Source organism: Ischnura elegans, chromosome 2 (genome assembly GCF_921293095.1).
Source record: "Ischnura elegans chromosome 2, ioIscEleg1.1, whole genome shotgun sequence".
Lineage (NCBI taxonomy): Eukaryota > Metazoa > Arthropoda > Insecta > Odonata > Coenagrionidae > Ischnura > Ischnura elegans.
In genome coordinates this window covers 15,696,584-15,715,896 of record NC_060247.1, presented here as the reverse complement: position 1 = coordinate 15,715,896, position 19,313 = coordinate 15,696,584, and the positions used below count along the sequence as shown (strand labels likewise).

General features: G+C 40.7%; 1 protein-coding gene across 3 annotated transcripts in view; it reads left to right on the top strand.

Annotated features, from left to right (window-relative positions):
• Positions 1-1,002: 1,002 nt before the first annotated feature.
• The window catches only part of LOC124153423, a 30,239-nt gene continuing 11,928 nt past the window's right edge, over positions 1,003-19,313 (top strand). For 2 of the 3 annotated variants that reach the window (XM_046526568.1, XM_046526570.1), the window contains exons 1-3: positions 1,003-1,110; positions 2,353-2,620; positions 8,706-8,919. In XM_046526568.1, coding sequence (XP_046382524.1) covers positions 1,013-1,110; positions 2,353-2,620; positions 8,706-8,919 — 580 coding nt within the window. In that variant the 5' untranslated portion in view covers positions 1,003-1,012. Of the gene's footprint in view, positions 1,131-2,352; positions 2,621-8,705; positions 8,920-19,313 lie in introns of all 3 variants that reach the window. The other variant, XM_046526569.1, reaches the window with a different exon arrangement.

The following is a 19,313-nucleotide window of genomic DNA, read 5'->3' as shown; positions in this document are numbered from 1 at the left end:
AAATAAATGAATGTATGATATGAAGTCATTTCCTGTGGAGTAACCGAGTAGATATCTAGGACGGTCTATTAATCAATATGGCCCGAAAAAAAATTTTCAAATAATTTTATGCCCAAGGAGGCACTAATTAGTCCATTAAAGCAATGAATTTTAGAGAGGAAACCATTCATTTTCAATTACATAATTCTTCACTTGGTGGCTGTTAACTAAGCCAAATTTATGCGCCTATCGATATAAAATATTTGAGCTATGATGTGTTTAAATATCAGGGTAGGGAATTAAGGATGCCAAATCTGATGTTACCGCTGTTAAAAACATCGAAAATCGACTTTAATAAGAAAAATACGATATCTATGGTGAAACCAGTCATAAGCGGACACGGAACGGATTGAAAAAAGTGACCGCTTTAAAGAGGTGACCGCTGAATACAGGTTAGAGATTCCTAATTGGCCTAATGAGCCATTAGTGATTATACCTTCTAGAACTGGAATGATTATCTGGGCATCGATGTAAAATTGTATCATGTGCCTAGAGTGTCACAGGTATGGGTATGAATGAAGCCTCGCTGGTTGCAGGGACAGAGGTTGTAATTTTATAAGAGCTCCTTGGAACGCTTTATATATGCTCTTTAGAAAGGACTTACAATATTAAACTAGATAGATTTCTAAACGATATTCCAAATTGGAGGTTAACTTCGGGGGTCAGTTTCATAAAGATGAAGTTTCATTACGGCCGTGGGCCGAAAAAATAATATGGCCGCTGGGCTTTGCTGGAGGAGGCCGCTCAAAAGAGGTGTAATCGCTCAAGATCGGGTAAACGCGATCGGTTGCTGGGAAAAGTGACCGCTGGATAGTGCTGGATGGTAGGTGGGGCAGGTTCAAGCGGTGGCCTTCGCGTAATAGACAGGGCTCATTGCGGTTTCATAGTTAGATAAGTGTGTAAGGGCATCTCCATCAGGTGGGGGCTGGGTTGGGTTGGCAGAGGATGGGGGGAGTGGGATGGGGTAGTTATCATGACAGGCAGTGGAGGAGTCCTCGATGAGAGCACATTGCTGCAATCACAACTCTTTAGTGAGGACCTCAGGAGCGGAAAGCTGTGCAACTTCATTGTGTAAGTCAATCTCTCAGCAAGTACGTAAAGCCCAAAGTATAGTTGCGATCGTTATCCTTATCCGAGATGATTTCCCGGTATTAAGTAGATAGATTTAAAAAATCAGCATAAAACTGCACCTGCACACCATGACCCTCAGGTTCAATTTCTGTTTTCTGTTCAGCATGCCACCCGCCCCATTTATTCATATTTTGGCCTAGTAGTGATAAAGATAATATTTGTGATCGACATTGATGTCATTGCTTTCATTTAAAAATTCTCCATGACTATCAATACATCTTTGCAAGCGTATTTCGACGAGTGAGAGCTAGTAACCAATACGCGTGTTACGCCTCAAATAATGTTCAGAGAGCACAACAATATAGCCATGCATGTTACGTAGAATACAGCTCTGGCTAACTTTAAAATGGCTTTTTTTCTCAAACATGGTAAGCCTTAGAGAAAAAAGTGCGGCGACAATTTTGTAGATAATGACCTGATCTACAATTTTGGTCTGAGCCATTTTAATCGCAAAACTAACCGTTTGTCCAAAAAAACCATTTTTGTGACCTTAGACCTTGAGAGAAGAATTTATAACAATGCCATGTAATAATTTTGCAAATCAATTTTTTTTCTGCGTTTCGGTTTAAAAGTTTAACATGATAATGCATATCAACCGAAAAAGCTCACCAAATATATAAAACCAGATAAATTTATTTTATTAATATATTTCATGAATAAACTACTTTTTTGATTTGACGCTCATCGAGAGCTGTTTTACTGTCACATTATGTAGGTTTATTTTTCATGAGATGGATTTATTTAAATTTCAAGAAAGCAGACAAAAGGTAAAAATTTTGGCATTTGAGACTCACGAGAGAATAAGAGGAATAAAAATTAACATGCACTATGTGTACGAAGAGAAGGATTTGATGCATTGCCAGTCCGGATAGAGAGACAATTGAGTTGCGCGCAGCGAAAAATGAAGAAAGTCCCCTTGTGGTATCTCGTGGAAATTCATTTTTAAACCGCTTGCTGTGGCAAGGGTGACCAAATTAGGAAGGAGTCGTACTGGGATGAAAATATATGTTCTTTCCAGTCATTTGTATCATCCCAATGCGAAGTGAACATGTGAAGCGCATTGAAACCCTTTAAGACACCTAGCATGCTTATGAATTTATTGCATATTTGAATATGCACCTAGCATTTTATCTTTGATCCAATATTCCGATTTCTAATCATTACGGCGCTTTCGACTTCAAGCATTCAAGCAACACCAGGCATGACTCTGGATGGAAATGGCGGCGCGCCTCCCATCCCTAAGAAGCTGGAATTCTTCCGAGATGCCTTGGGGTCGGCTGCTGCTTTCGGCGGCGATTCAGAAGAAGATGACATCAGGGTGGAAGACGTGGAGATTGCGGGGAGCAACAGGCTGGGAGAGAATTTCGGCAGTGCTATGACGTTCGCCAACGTCAAGTTCAGGACCCGCAAAGGACCGAAAAATGTCGGAGTGGTCATCAAATGTCTTCAGGTACGGGTCACTTTTCATTTGGTTCCTTTATTTAAGAAACGCAGGCAGGGGCGGATCCAGGATTTCTTTCTGGGGGGCGGGGGGGCACAAGCAAGGCCGTATCCAGGATTTTGTTCTGGGGGGGCACAAGGATACATCGACATATTACCCTGCGAGCCACCTCAAGGGTGTTTGGCAGGGGGTGATCAATCATCAGCATGCAGCATGCAATTGGACTCCCACATGCACACCACACGGTCCAAAAAGCGTCACGTATTAACAAATTATACTACCATATGCTGTTAGAAATAATAATAAAATTAAGAAACATGCATTAAGTTTGACAGAAGTTTGTAGGCTATACTAGAAGTCATATAATCTATTTCTGAGTTCTAACTCTGCCGTTATAATCTGTTACTGATCGTGGAAAAAAAGACATTCTGAATCTGTCTGTTCTACAGTAAATCTCTCTTATTTTTTTTATATGATTTGATCTTCCGAAGTATGTTGGCGTCCGTAAAATATGGTTAACTTCGTTAGAAAAGACACTGCTCTTGAATTTATCTAAAAGGTTTAGTCTACTTTTCAATCTACGGTCCGAGAATCCCATCCGAGTTCATCTAAGAGGTCAGTTACACTAACATAACTATCGTAAATCATACCTCGCAATCCAAAACGAACGAAATGATAATGGGACCGTATTAAAAATCTTGCATATGTTTAAGGGTCTGGGGGGGGGCACTTGGCCCCCCCCCCACCCTTATATCCGCCTATGAACGCAGGGATTCCTGCCTTCATCGATTGACGACCAGTTGACGAATGAAAGGGCGACGTGAAAGGGTCATAGGGAGTGCAGTGGATTCTGCGTAAGGAAAGTTTATGGAAGGGATGCAGAACGGGTTAAGACTGGAAATGAACGTAAGCATACAATACGCACGAGTTTGAATTGAGTTTGTGAACATCCTCTAGATTAAATGTTTTTAGATGTATCTACCAAATATTAGCGCTTTGTGTTTTTCAAGTTCTGGACCAGGATTATTGTAGCCACTTATAAAATAAAAAGTTGGCGACGAAACCAAGCATTAAAAAAACTGATTCAATTAAAAATTTCGAGTTGAACTACAAAACGCGCGGCATTTAAAATATGAAAATTCTGGTTTAATTACATTGTACAACAGTGACATCACATGGGTCCTCTCCACCATCGCTAAACATCGCTGTTGATGTCACTATTTACATCCAGGAAAAGTAACATTAGGAGAAATATAAATTTTAGATTCCACATTTCAATTCAAAAGTCGTCTTTTGAATTCATTTCGAAGGTGAATCGTTCCTCAGTAGCCTTTCCTAAATCTCGGCTTTCATAGTGTCCCACGCGATTAGAGTATTTTCTCACCGCATATTATTAGATCATTGTGACTCCTTGCATGATGAAATTTCGGTACGATCAATTTTCTCCTAAATCTAATTTCTTCGAAATTGTAAGATTCCGAGAAATAGCAAAAAAAAAAAATAATGGGAGAAAAGACAGCGTAGATACGGAGCTTTATTCAAACGGTAATGCTGTCGTACCGGAACTCCTACTGGAGAAAGCATTCATTTAAGATTAGTAAGAATTTCAGTTTAACACATTCAGCGCGGAGCACGTCAATAGGGTAGTTTCCTTCATCAGAGAAAACGAAAGGCATTGATTGCGATTCGTTACCCACCATTAGTGTATTCATAATACACAAATTATTTTGTTTTTGAAATACCGGTTTAGACGAATGGCAAGGGTCAAATTTTATCCTCATTTGAAAAAGGCCAGATTGGCGCCCATGCGATTCCACTCCGCATGACGTCACAGGGACCTAGTTTCTACACGAGAGGATAGGAGTTATACATCGTCTGAGGTTACCAATGCATGCATGAGGCACAGAGCTCAGGGAAACATGTCTTAATAATCACCTATTAAAACTGGTTAAGTTCGGAAAGTTTTCTTCGTTTGATAAGGTATTAATAAACCTTTTTTAAGCCAAGCGCTACCATCCAGCAAGGTACTCAGCTATCCGCTAGCATCCTGCGACGTATCAGCGCTAAGTCTCGCCTCAAGGTTACCTCACCGGGCGGGAGGGAGAACCAGAAATACGACGTACGGAGATATTTCCCGGCATTCATACTTAAGCGTCGCGTTTTCGCGCGCTTGAAAATTTTCACTTTTCATTTAATCGCGAAAAATAGATGTTGTCATTTAAAAATCTAAAAGCGTGAAATACGTACTCCAGGAGTAATAATCTTTCGATTAAAGCAATAAAAAAATAAAAGGAAACCACCCTATTGACGTGGTCCCGTCCAAGCCGAGATACGGAGCACGTCAATGGACGTGCTTTGCCGGTCGGGGCCTTTCTCCGCCTCCGTACATGACTAATATCCACTTTCGAGTCTTGGCCTTCAGCAAGCTTTCCTCTTTCGACCGGGGAGCGCCGTTTGAAAATAGAAGTATTAGAACGGAAGTTATGGCACGAAAACCACTCTCTATATTTCTTTCTTATTTTATCGGCCGAATCTGACGGCGTTCTTGAAAATCGGGGCCGCATTGAATGTGTTAAGCGAAGGTAAAATAAAGATGATGGTTAGGAAATCCTGTTGAATTTGCGCTATGATTCCATTTCGATATTTCGAAGTTCCGTGTGGTACGCATGACGATGTGGATGGACTGAAAGAGGGAAATGAGCGATTTTCCAAACAGTGATGCGCTTTCGACCGTCTTTTTTTTATTGCACACCACCTCGTTGAGAGCGATTGCGAATTGAGGACGACAATCAGAGGATGGGCAAATGGCCAGCCGACTCACAGCAAACATCATCTCAGATTCGTTTGCCCGTTCGAAGTTAGGCATGCACTCAGTGGCGTAAGTGTGGGGGGGATAGACCCCCCCCCCCCCAAGGCTCAGAGAAATAAAAATAATATTCAAAACTATGGACTAGTTTTGACATTTAGTAAATTTGAACGTAACCTTTTAATGAAACCCAAATTTTAAGTGCCAAAATTATGTAAAATCTGTTTGCAGGCATGTCATTTTTCCAAAATTTTCCCAAACGGGAGGGGGGGGGGGAGGTCGCCCTTCCCCATCCCCCCTCATCCCCCCCAAAGCATATTCCTAGTTACGCCACTGCATGCAATGTTTAACGCAGTCCTTCATAATAATGAAAGGCAAAAAATCAATTTTAACGTTGAAGCCATTGAAAGGTAGAGCAAGCAGAAAATATGCAGAATCGTAATAATTTTAACTCTCAACTATACGTAAAATGTACTTTTTCAAAAAACTTATTCGTTCCAATATCAATCTTACGGCCATTTTAGTCAATCCTCAAAGGAAATATCGTCAGGAGAAAGATAATTCAAGGAAAAACAAGGGAACACAAATTTCATCTTCAATACGAAGATCACCAGCATGAATATCATAACTGAATCATCTCTCCTCTCCGTCAAGTGCAAAATATTTCCACACAAATATTGATCTCCACTTTAACACTTAAACTTGTGCCCGGTTCATTTAGATTGTGTTTTGGTATGTGACTGCGTAGGTTTCCGCGGTGTCGAGGTTTCAAAATCTCCATTCTTCCGGTGCTACCGCGTCTGGTTGTTTGTTGATGACAACAGTTTCGCTAGCACTGCTGCTAGCGTCTTCAGATCGAAAATGCCGGTCCACGATTTTTGTCCTCCTTATATAGGGACTCATTCCAGCCAGTTGTAGCTGCTTCTCTCTCATTGGCCCTTTTAATTAGTCTCCTCGGTCTCCTCCAATTGGCATCCAAGTGGTAGCCACCGTCCCTATTAAAAGTGTCCGTCCGGGCTATTTCAATTGCTTCTCGGATAAGTCTGGGATAATATCTGCCTTCTTTTACTATTACTATTCCTGGCTTCGCTTCAAACTTAATGTCATGTGCCGGTGTCCAGGCATGCTCCGATATGGCCAACAGCTGTAATTGCCTATTCTTCGTGGTCCTTCGGTGCTCTTTTATTCGTACCTTCATTGGTTTAGCCAATTACATTTATGATTTATTTATCCTTTCACTGTAGCCTAAAAAATAAAACATTAAAAATACTCAGCAGTAAATTGTTAGTTCGTCTCCTCGGTGTTTTCAGTGCGGGCGGGGTTTCCTCTCATCTTTGATTTTCAAAGGTCGGTCTTTTTCACTCTGTCCACTCGATATTCATAACTCTGCTAGTAGAACAGATTAGTTGACCGTTGAGTATTCTTAATAACGCTTGAGCTGAAACCAGACGGTTGAATATAAAATAGTGGTGGAACAGCGCCAAAGGTTAATTTTGCAGATCACATATTACTTAATCATTTTCTTTTCACTTTGATTATCTGCATTGGTTATTTTACTGCCACATTAGGCCGGCGTATATTTTCTCAAAATGATCCGATTTAAAATTTCGTGGTCTCAAAATGTGCGAAATTGTAAGAAAAAAATATAAAAAAGTTTCAGGTTCGTGCGACGTCGGATAGCCGTGCCTGAGGCGCCTAAAGGAGGGAAAGCGGTTGAAAGGAGCTCTAAAATATCATGAAAACGTTTTATCCGGGTCGAAAAACCCGACATTCAAAATGTCACTATACGCAGCTTTCGGCGCCTCAGGCACGGCTATCCGACGTCGCACGAACCTGAAACTTTTTTATATTTTTTTCTTACAATTTCGCACATTTTGAGTTCACGAACTTTTAAATCGGATCATTTTGAAAAAATAAGCGCCGGCCTAATGCCACATGATAGAAAATTCTGCCAACTCATACCTAATTTAATGAAATGCAATCTACCACATTTTAACACGTGAGGTGCCTTCAGATGAGTTGGTGGAAGAGGAGGGGTGGGAAATGATATTTTTCCGTCGCGGGGATAGCGGAGGGAGTTGTCATGGGACAAGATTGGGAGTGAGATAAGCAAGGGTGGAGCGGATAAAGTATCAGAGGGGATAAAGCGGAAGATATTCTACCTCGATACCGTTGAAGGCCGAATTTAAATTTGAGTGATGGATATTCAATCTGCCCCAGCATCAATTTAAACCTGAGGAGGGAAGGTTACTTGAGATGGACCTAAAAATGCACATTAAGTACTCTCACCGCTACAGAATTTGAAGTTCCTTTAGAGTGGAACTTCGCTCCTCGGTGAGACAACTCGGGAGCAAAAGAACGTGTTGCTATAGAAATGAGAAAATATGCAGGTGAAATGCATCCGAATAAGGACGGATAAATTCGAACGAGTGGGTGTCTATCGCTGAAAACTTCTCGAAAAAAGGTTAATCGCGAAAACAAATAAATAAAAATTTACGATACATTCGGGTTATTGGAGCCTGTTGATGATATCAGATTGTTCAATTGGGGCAGAGCTCTGAGAACAGAACCCAATCAAGTTTGGAATTTGGTCTAAGATTATAGTTGGGACAAAGAGCCTTTTAAACGGGCCACTCATCAGTGGTTTTAGCGATAAAGCAAGATAGCAAGATAAAGCGATTTTTCAAACACCAGAGAATGAACTTATAAATTTTCCCTCTCCATTGAACGAATCCTGATCAGCCATTCTCATGAATCGTATCTCTAAACGATGCTGACAGAAGTTGTAAACGAAAACGTTCACATCTGCGGAGGCTCATAAGAATATGTCTTACTTTTGATAAAATCTTACAAAATGAAAAGGAGACTTCGTTGATTTCCCTAATTAGAACCATAGAGGTCATTATCAACATGATAATGACCTCTATAGTTCGAAACATGTCGTTCGGAAAAAGTAAATTAGTGGAAATCAACGAAGTCTCCTTTTCATTTTCGAGTATTAACTTCCACATAGTTGAGCCTTATACAATCGAACGAAAATCTTAAAAATTCAGAAAACTGTTTATGATTCTAATATTTTTCTGAATTACACCTAAAGTAATTTATAACAGAACAATCATGGATTTCACTTTTAAAATAGTCTTCTTAGTTTCATTTCAGAATCTATTTATTTGCATATTTACGGAACGCCTCGAATAAATGAGGCAGCCTATTCATTAGAGAAAATTGTATCGGTTACGTGTGTAGTTCGACTCAACCGGAATGTACTGTCATTAATCAATTTCACAGGAAACTGAATGGCACGTGGAGGTCATGAACATATACGCGCTCTTCGACAAAGAGGTGGAGTTCTACCGCAAGACGATGCCGGCCATCGCGAAATTTCAGACGGAGCGCGGAATGGCGCAGACGTCTTGCATTGGGGAGTTGGTGCCCAAGTGTATGTTCGCCAAGGCACACGGAGACGAGCACATCGTCATCACGGAGAACCTAAGAGAGAAAGGTGAGTTCCAAACAAGCAGAGAGAAGCACTTGGTGCTATAATTACATAGCAGAAGTCTACCAGACCGTGCGAAGGTGAATGGAAAGGCTGTCTCTAATGGGGCAGACACAAGCGTGCTTCTTCAGCTCTATTTCGCGTAATGGACTCAAAGTGCATATGCAGTGGCGCAGCGAGGGGGGGGGAGGTTTGGGGGATAAAAACCCCCCCAGCTCAAAGAAATTTTTAAGTTAAATCTATTTTACTTAATTGGATTAATATTGCTTATAGAAAAGTGTGAGGATTTTAAAAATGTCCCTCATAAGGCCGTAACAATCACCATTTTGAACCATTTATCCTTTTTTTTTCCGGCGGAAGGCCTCCGCACCTCCCGCTTACCCTGGCGGGTATGGAATACCTCCAAGCCCCCAAGTATTAGTTGCGCCTAAAACCCCCCCCTAGCCTTAATTCCTGGCTGCGCCCCTGTGCATATGCTTATGCACCCTTCCCCACAGACATAAGTTTAGTATTTCACATGGATGATTAATCGGATAAACTCGCATGCAACGTTTTCCATTTTAAAACTTAGTTTTGATGTCAAGTAAAGACTAAGTAAGATTGCATTATTGATGTCATTTACAAATGCAAATGGAAACAAAATCGGCGAAATTATAAATTTTAATAAGCGCGCGGAAAAATCAGCTCAGACAATATGCCGAATCCATCACAAGTCACTCCCATCGTAAAACTACTGAATAAAATAAAAAATACACTATCTACGATTAAGAAGCTTTTGCCCATTTATTATCTTGAGTTTTTAGATTTCATGTTAACATTTTACATTAGAATATAAGGGTTATCTGAGCTGTTGAAAGAAAATTATTTCCCAAGACCGTACTCTTTGATGGGCGGATGGGAGAGGTAATAATGCTAACACGGGGAGTGATGGACAAGATAAGACACTAACGGAAATACAAACTTGAAACTAACAAACGCACAAGCACTCACTTACTCAGGTTTGTGAAAAAGACGCTACCGACAGTGACCCACCCACACAATAGAAAAGGACAAATGATAAAATAAATAAAACACGCTCTCATTCACGCACCTCGCGGGTTTGCTCCAAGGAACAACTGGCCGCGTAGGACACGCACTCACTCACTCAGGTTTGTGAAGCTCTCGCTTACGACAGTGACCCACTCACACAAAAGAAAAAGACAATTGAAAAAATAAATAAATAAAACACGCTGTCACTCACGCACCTCGCGGGTTTGCTCCAAGGAACAACTGGCCGCGTAGGACACACGCACTCACTCACTCAGGTTTGTGAAGCTCTCGCTTACGACAGTGACCCACTCACACAAAAGAAAAAGACAAATGAAAAAAATAAAACACGCTCTCACTCACGCACCACGCGGGTTTGCTCAAAGGAACAACTGGCCGTGTAGGACACACATTTTTGCTTTGGTAGTGCTTTTTGCGCCCTCTGGATATCACCGAATGCACTAGCGTATATTATTCATATGTCAGTTGAACACCTTTGGCAAACCCTATTCTCCGATGTCTGCGGGGAGGCACACCATGGAGTAGCGAAACTTTTTGTGAGCGTATATCCAGTGCTGTAGTTGGGAAAAAATTTAGGCGCTACTCACCAGAATTTGCTAGCAGCTGAACATGTATTATAGATCCGGCCGCGATTGAAATGTCAAACTCCAACTCTTATATTAGTTCCAAGTTGTGCCACGAGATAACTCTGAACAAGTAAATAATCATTTCCGATTTTTCTTTCTGAAATCCATCGGAAAACTTACAGTGGGGATATTTTTTTGCAGACTTAAAAAGATATTTTAACCGGTACGCTTATAACGTGTTTGGATTTTAAGGGGTACGCCGTACCGGCCCAACTACAGCACTGCGTATATCTACAAAACAAGTATTTTAATGAGAAAAATAAAATTAGCGTTATACGCTCCACACTGGCAACGTATTACCGGCCATGGATATTATTAGTGGCGCAGCGAGGGGGGGTTATGGGGGATAAACCACCTCACCCCTCAGAGCACAGAGAAATTTATTAGTTATATCTATTTTACTTATTTGGACTAATATTACTTGTAGAATAGCGTGAGGATTAATGAAATATCCCTCAAAAGGCCGTAAAACTCATTATTTTGAACCATTTATCTTCATTTTTTCTGGCGGAGGGCCCCCGCACCTCCCGCTTACCGTGGCGGGTATGCCATACCCCCAGACCCCCCAGCATTAGTTGCGCCTGAAACCCCCCCCAGCCTTAATTCTTAGCTACGCCCCTGGATTATTACATTCGAGTGTGGAACCATGGTTCCTACTAAATTGTCACTGTAGAACGTGCTAATTGAATTTACTTTTCCTTTCTCGTTATCTCATAAAGTTAAGCTGTAAAAAGTTAATCAGTTTTTTATTTAGCTTTTTCCTAATGCGCTGTTTGGGTCGGCACTACACACCACGAAGATAAAATTATATTCACCGACTCCCAGTCGTCAACTACCAAAGTGCATAGGAGATAATTGGAGTATTGGCTAATAGCGCTGGAATGTGGCCCATACTGCGAGAGGGAGGGCCAACTTGATTTGGTCGAGGGAAATCCGTCCCAGGACAAAGAATTCGCGCCGTTAAGAAGAGTAGGGGTGGGGAGAGAGAAGAGGTATAACTTACTTGTGTGAATATTTTTCCCTCTGTTGGCGATGTAAACGAAAATGTACATACATTCTACGCAGCTGAAGAGTAAATAAATTTTCGTAATTTCCCAACCCACATCTTATTGTACCACGTAGAACGCTTGCAGCGCCTTCAAGATGGCGAAGTATCAAGAGGAGCACACTTACAAATGTGATTTACCCAGCCATTCCGGCATAAAGAAATATTTGAGGAGCTATAAATTGAAATTTACTCCATTTGCGTTTGAGTTCAAACTGTTTACTTAAATATAACGATGTTTGAATAAAGAACGCCAGGGTGTCTTTACATCGAACTGAAATTTTGAACAAACTGCATTTTAATCTTAAGTTCCTTTTAAACAACTTTTCGTCGTTTACAAACTCCATGTCTTATTATCTAACTAAATGCATTTTAGACGTGGCGTCAAATGGAGTACACATAATTTGATGAGACAAATTTCAAATACTCAACTACACTTGATTTTACTATATTTCGACTATATTCTAACTATATTTCGACTACACTTGTACTGGGTAGGTCGAGTGGAAGATAATAGACATTGCCATCTATTGGACGAAAGACCGAAACGGCTAATGTTATGACCCAGCTGATGGACGGAAAGGAAACGGTTTGAACGCTCACCATAAAAACGGAAGCGGTCATGAATGGTATACTCTAAACGTCTTCTACCTTAATCGCCCAAAGTTCTGCTGACTTTGAATATGTACCCACCGACAGTAATTCGATCTACGGATCCTTCGTCTGGAGAGCCAATACAATAGTCACCAAGCTACCAATTACCAAAGCATCATCAAAACATTTCATCGTGTAACGGCCCAAAGAATGAAGTTCATGCCAGGTTGGTGCATTGCATCATTGTATCATACGGTTGCCTATAGTTTAGGATGTGAAATTCGGGCGTGCAAAAAGTAGGATCATGGGCTCGACAATGTCGTTTAAACCTTTTAAGAGAATTAATCTTTTGGAGATGTTGCACGGTGATGAAGACAAAGTCAAGGATATTTAGAGGGACCCACATTCGACGTTTGACACAAAATCACGGACTCAACCCTATCAATCCGGGTTCAAATCTTGGCAGTGGCAGAAAATATTCAAAGGCTATCCGATCCACGTACTTGAGTGCTTTGAGAAGGGATCATTTGGTGCTAGATGTCCACTTCCGATTGTCTCATGTTTATGACGAACACATGAAATGGAGAAATAGCCCGAACTCTGTCAGAGCAATTGGAGACGAGCAGTCGAATACGGATATGCTGGACGATGAATCATCGAGATCACCTACACACTCACTACCACATTGCGGGTCATACTCGCCAGGTGCGCAGCTAGGAATTAAGGCTGGGGGGGGGGGGGGGTTTAGGTGCAATTAATACCGTGGTGTGTGGGAGTATGGAATACCCACCAGGATAAGCGGTAGGTCCGAGATTAATAAATTGATGATTCAGCTCAGTCATCCCGCGATGTAAGATGAGAATATTAATCCACGAGGCCTACGGATGACCACTGTTACTATGCTGGTAAAGGAAGAAGTCAGGGATATGGACAAGTGAAAAAAACAACCAACCAACGACGTGTAATCTAGCGATTTAATTGCCAATACCAGTCAAAATATTCCAAATGCACTTTAAAATGCATCTCACGTCCTGCCAGCTGACTCATTCATACTCCTGGATAATTAATACCTACCAATATGAATTGCAATTGCAGGAACGATCAGTGGCGGATACAGACGGTGGGCGCAGGGGGGGGGGAAGGGCGCGCCAACCTTTGCGGGGCCACCCGTATTGCCAAATATTGCAGAACCACAATTTTAACTTTATTTATATCATTGTCTGGTATGTTTGTATAATCACTTAATTTAAATTTTTTGGACCTCTGCATTTGACTTCATTACTTTTTATCGCGATAAAAGTGAAGGTAACTCTTTTGCGACCCCCTCCCTCTTGAGTTTTCTCTGAATCCGCTACTGGGCGCGATACAAAATCAAGGATTGGGGAACAAAATGACGGTTCCAAGAAAACACTGTTCATCCCTGTAAATAAAATTGAATTGAACTCCAAATAAGGAACAATATACAGAATGTGAAGGAATTCTGTCTCCCTGAAAAACATCGACCAATGAAAGTGACATTAATCAATGCCATCTGTAAAATAAATCAGTATGCATGAAATTCTGCTAAAAACCCTTATCAAAATATCCCATATCAAGTCTTCCTATCGATTTAATTGTTTCATCTAACGTCTAATATATTATCACTCAAACCAAGCCGGTTTTAATGTTAATCTTACAAAAAACAGAAGTTACCATCCTGATATGTTGAGCGTTAGTAACTATAGCAGATCCCTTTCTGACATTTTCTCGAACACTCTGGTATGATGAGTTGGTCTTACTTCAATAAATAACAGTGGGCTGGCTAGTGGCGAACTCCCCAAAAGTACACCACCATAATTTTAAGGACGAACTCCCTTTATTTCAATCATAACTCCTCGCCATCTATATTTAATTTATAGACTCCAAAATCGCGTATTTTTTCCAGTCGTTACCACAAACAATATTTAAAATTCCTGATAACGTGGGCTTGTGCGCCTTCTTGAAAAAATCTGAAGCACCGTAGCAAAAACATGAATGACACATGAAATCTTGAAAAGTTGACATCAACCAGTACCACCACTCATATAACCGTGAAAATTTCTACTGAGGAAAAATATTACTTTTGACCGGAATTCAAGACAGAATATTATGTAATAATGAAAAATATATAACATTACGACTGCATTTGGTGGGATGACTTACTACTATTTCATGCACGGGTGAACTTCGATAGGTGATTATTCTAGCCACCACAATACTCAAAAATCCGGCTCTGTTCTTCGAGAAATTTGCAAATGATTGTTTAGGCGTAAGCTGTTTCGCTCATCGATTCATTGTCATTAACTATTTCCACCAAGGTGAACGAGGTATTTATTTTCCGTAATCTATTCCACACCCAAGTACCACATTCATCACGAGTAAACTAACGTTTTAGCACTTTCTCCCGTCTATATTTCTGATTAGAAAGCAAAATAAACGCAAAATATATAACTTTGTAACCATCGCACAATTGGAGAAATTATAACGCTGGACTGAGACCAAAATTTCGACGCGAATTCCCGATTTGCAAACAAAGCAAAACACGAAAATTCAAAAAAAAAATAATAATCAGGTGAGCGTGAAAGATGAGTTAGCCATATTAGTTGCAATACATACCATCGTCCGCCTGAACACCAACATGAGAACCACACACATGACTACACTAAGAATAGAAGAACATAAAAAAGCAATAAGGGGATAAAGAGGAAGAGACAGGGAAAAGGGATAGGTTGCATGGGTTTCCTGTTGCCACCCAAAGAGGTACCATGCTAGCTTCGTTGGGACCCAATTCTCGGCCTTCGTCATAGAAGCGACGAAGGCCGAATGGCCGGCCCAATCACGCATCTCGTATCTACACCTCTCATGATGATAGATTCGAGAGACGTCCTACTGTGCCATGTTACAGCCCCGCCTTCAAAACGGGCGAACGAAAGGCTGCCTTCGGAAGTAAGAAATGACGAGACAATATTAACATTTCCTTAACAACACTTTATTACAATATGAAGAGTCGCATATTGCTTACAACCAGGTGCAATAGAAATAAATTACACTATCATGCAAATATTACAGAAAATTGAAGGTCATACACAAGCATCCATTAAATATGAGAAAAACAAAAGCAAACATTAGAAAAACAACATTTCACATTGAACCAAAATAAATGCTGCTATATTATCATTAATGGAGGAATGGAAGTTTCATAGAATTTCCTAATGCCTTTAAGTGTGTGTTTGTAAGTGACATTAATTGCCCAACATCTTTAAGTGTCCTACCTAACCAATCAGCTTAATAACTTTATTCTCCCTCCACTTCTCTAAGGGGTTTATACTCTGCACGCTCCAAGAAGATTTTTAATTAATTACCACTACACGACACAATGAATTTCGATAACGGGCGCGATACTAGATTTATAATGATTTGAAGAATATTGTTAACGTAGGTAGGACGATCTAAACCTGACAGAATAATCTTATTTGAAAGTTAGGGTAAAAATTACGGAATTTATCACAGCCACCTGAAAAAAATACACACGGCATAATGAAAACACAATATAAGAAATAAGAACTATCGAAATTTAAAGCAGTACAAAAATAATGAGAACAAGCTATTTCTTTAACTATAATCTCGTCCACCTGAAAAAGAAACTACGCACTGTGCAAATTGCCCTAATCAAAGTAACTTCAAATTAGGCAAATACGAATTCAACGTGAGAGAATTCGCAACATCAACAACTTGGAGCAGTGAACAGAGTATAAAATGTTTATCTAATGCCCCGTTGGAGGGCCCTTCCGCGAATAGGCCATGTCTCGTGAAATAACCTTAACCGCCCTACACACTGTGTGCCCTGGAAGAGGAGTCGATCCCTTACCTCGAATCATCTGCAAGGTCCCTCGGCGGAAGAACTCTGCTTTCCATCGGCGATCCCACGTCGCACTGCACTAATCACACAACTGACCATTTCACAAGAACACTATTACACTCACATTGCACTGATCACTCCCTTCTCGGTTACTTGCTGCACTTATGATGATCTCGTAGAAGGTGTTGGAGGGTGAGAAGATCGAATCCACAATTAAGTCAAACGAAGGCAATTGATAGATATTTTAAGAAAATAATACTTCGACAATTACAAAAGAAGAGCGTTTACGGTAAGCTGCGTGCTTCACAGAGAATGTCAGGAAACTTCTTCTGCCTTCATAAATAGTGTAAAAGAAGTTAGAAAAAATAGACCACGATAAAAAGTCAAAACCCGTGCTTTTGACATGTATCAAGGTTTAGAAATAGGCGATGAAATTGGATAATTAAGAGAAAAACCCCAGACAAATGTATGAAAACCTAGAAACTGAACTAGACTTACTTAAGAGCAGCGAAGTTACTCTCAATGACGTAGAAGGAAGTGAAGATTATAGAATGAAGTTTCCAGATATACATTCGGAGAGATAATCTTAGTCCCCGTGAAAGATGCGTGCATTGAGGAGGAGATTCATATAGCATTGTTTAGAGCATGAGAGAACCCAGAAGAAATTAAATTATGGTAAAAAACAATAGAGATTAACCAAGGTAAACATTGGCGCAAGCCGCTTTTGTGTAAGAACGTCAACGAAGTATAGAAAGACTCGGTGAAGACAGATTCAGGTGCACTGCCAGAAAATAGAGCATTGAATAACAAATATGGCATAATAAAATGAAGGATAGCGATGAATATGAACAACTTGCGAAGCGCTTGAAGTAGAATTGGAGAATATTCAAGTGAAGACTCAGCTGGGAGAGCGTTGGGCATGGCGTAGAAAACTGAAGAAATGACCGAGACACGATGACTCCCGACGCCCTTGCCTGAAATGAATGGATTGAATATATTTTAATATCTGATTCGTATTTAGTACTTCGATGCAATTATTAAATACTAACACTAGAATTTCATATGGATTATGTACGAGTCATTAATTACGAGGGTAGTAGTAAGGCCCATGACATTGGCAGAGATTAATAGACACTACGGAGTGAAAGCACAAATATTCACTAGTATACACGATAACCGTATCACAATCTCGATTATTTCCAAATAAATTAATGCAGAAAATTGAAATAATACTTGTTCTTCGTTATTAAATTATCGACTTACATTTTCAAAGCATGAGACGAGGCAACCACGATGTCCTGGAATCCGCAAACACTCCAGCGCTTTAACCTCTAAATTACGATCACAGACAGCACTCACGATTGTTATCAGCACGGCGGACTAAGAACCATTAAGAATTCGAAGTGAACGCTCTTGGCCTTTTATACGCATCTAAAGCCGTTGGTTGGGTGGAAAGGGGAGAGGGTGGGGAAGGACAGGGGTCCGTCTAATTCGGCGTGAACACTCTAGAAAAATTGACTTGCAGAACTCTCGTTGAATGGTGTTCGTAAGGGTGGGTAGGGTGGGAGACGGCCTTTCAAAAGTGGAGAAGATGACGACATTCTTCAGAGCTAGCGTCAAACAACTGACAATCACACGACTATCTAACTCCCTACCACCCTTAAAGCCAATAATAATGAGCTGCATGCAGTCTGGCCCGCTTACCGATAGCCGTCAAGAGGCCGAGAGCGCGTTCGATGACTGCTATGTCCCGCGCAACCCGAAAATGCACCCTCCGAATGCTTAAGCGTAGAATTGGATATCGTCCGATTCGACTTGGAGGCAAGCATTAGAAGCGAATGGGATTTTCCACTGCACCGACGACTCAGAAGAGCGTCTTCACGGAATGGCTAGCAATGCCGATGATGCCCATACGAACAGAAGTTATCTGGGCTTGCAATACGGAATTTTACTTTTTACCTGTGTTACTCAGCTATCCCTACTTTCAGTTGGTATGAAAACCTATCTTCGAAGACCCCTAAAAATTTCATTGCGTGAATTATAATTTTAAATGGAAACGTTAGAAGAATAGCCAATAAAACGCAAATTTTGTACATCATACTAGGTTCATGATTACTCAGAAAAGTCTATTTCTTATCGACCGACAAAACTGTGAACAGCTTAAAATGGTGTTTGGGAAAAGGAGAATAGAAAGACACGAGGCCTAGGAAGCAGGGGAAACAAGATTTTGGTGTAGTGACGCATATTTTAAATCTCCTCAATGGTATTCCTCAAATATGATATCATCGCAAAACAATCACCCTTTTTTAACACGTAGCAGCGGGCAACGGATATTTAACCATTATTCACGTTCATGACGTGCCTGACTAAACATGCTGAGAATGCGGCTTCTAAGGCCGTTTTACACGGTACACGGAATTGCGCAATCTGACGTACGTGCGAAGGCGCAATCAAAATTGCGTCGTGTAAAGCGGTGAATTGCTAGAACACATGCGAGAATGCGTGGATGCGAGACGGCAAAATAGCCCCTGTTCTAATTTCGTTCATGCATTCGCGCAATTCCACGCCATTTTAGAAATCAATGCAGCTCTAACCTGCGCAATTCCGTGCCCCGTGTAAAACGGCCTTTACTCTCTCTAAGCATAGACTTGTTTTATAACAGAATTCAAAGAGTGATAGTACATTATATGGCATGTATCGCGTGACCGTATGAAATATTTGTCAATTCAATGGGCACTCAACTAGAAATAACAGAGACCTCAATGGAATCCGTCCCTAGTGGAAGATTTTGGGGGGGGGGGTCTGCTACTTCCCCCTGTAATTTCTTGAAAAATTGAAAAGATAGAGTAGGCCTGATTAAGAACTGAAGAGGGAGGTCCTTGAAAGGAGGAGATGTTGCCGAAATACTCAAAGCAAATCCACTAATCCACGGAAGAACACTAATAATAATTAGGATCCCATATGTACATAATGAGGATCACTGGTCCAGGTCATTGGTCATCACTGATCGTTGGTCCAGAAGAAATCCCTTCTCCCGAGTATTAGTAAACTGTCTCATCCTCAGGGCAGTGGCGGATACAGAAAAAACTCAAGGGGGGGGCGCAACATATCTTGAGTTGTCTTTACTTTTATCGTAATAAAAGATGATCAAGTCACAGGCAAAGTATATGAAAATTTTATTTAAAGTGATTATAAACATGTAAAAGACAAT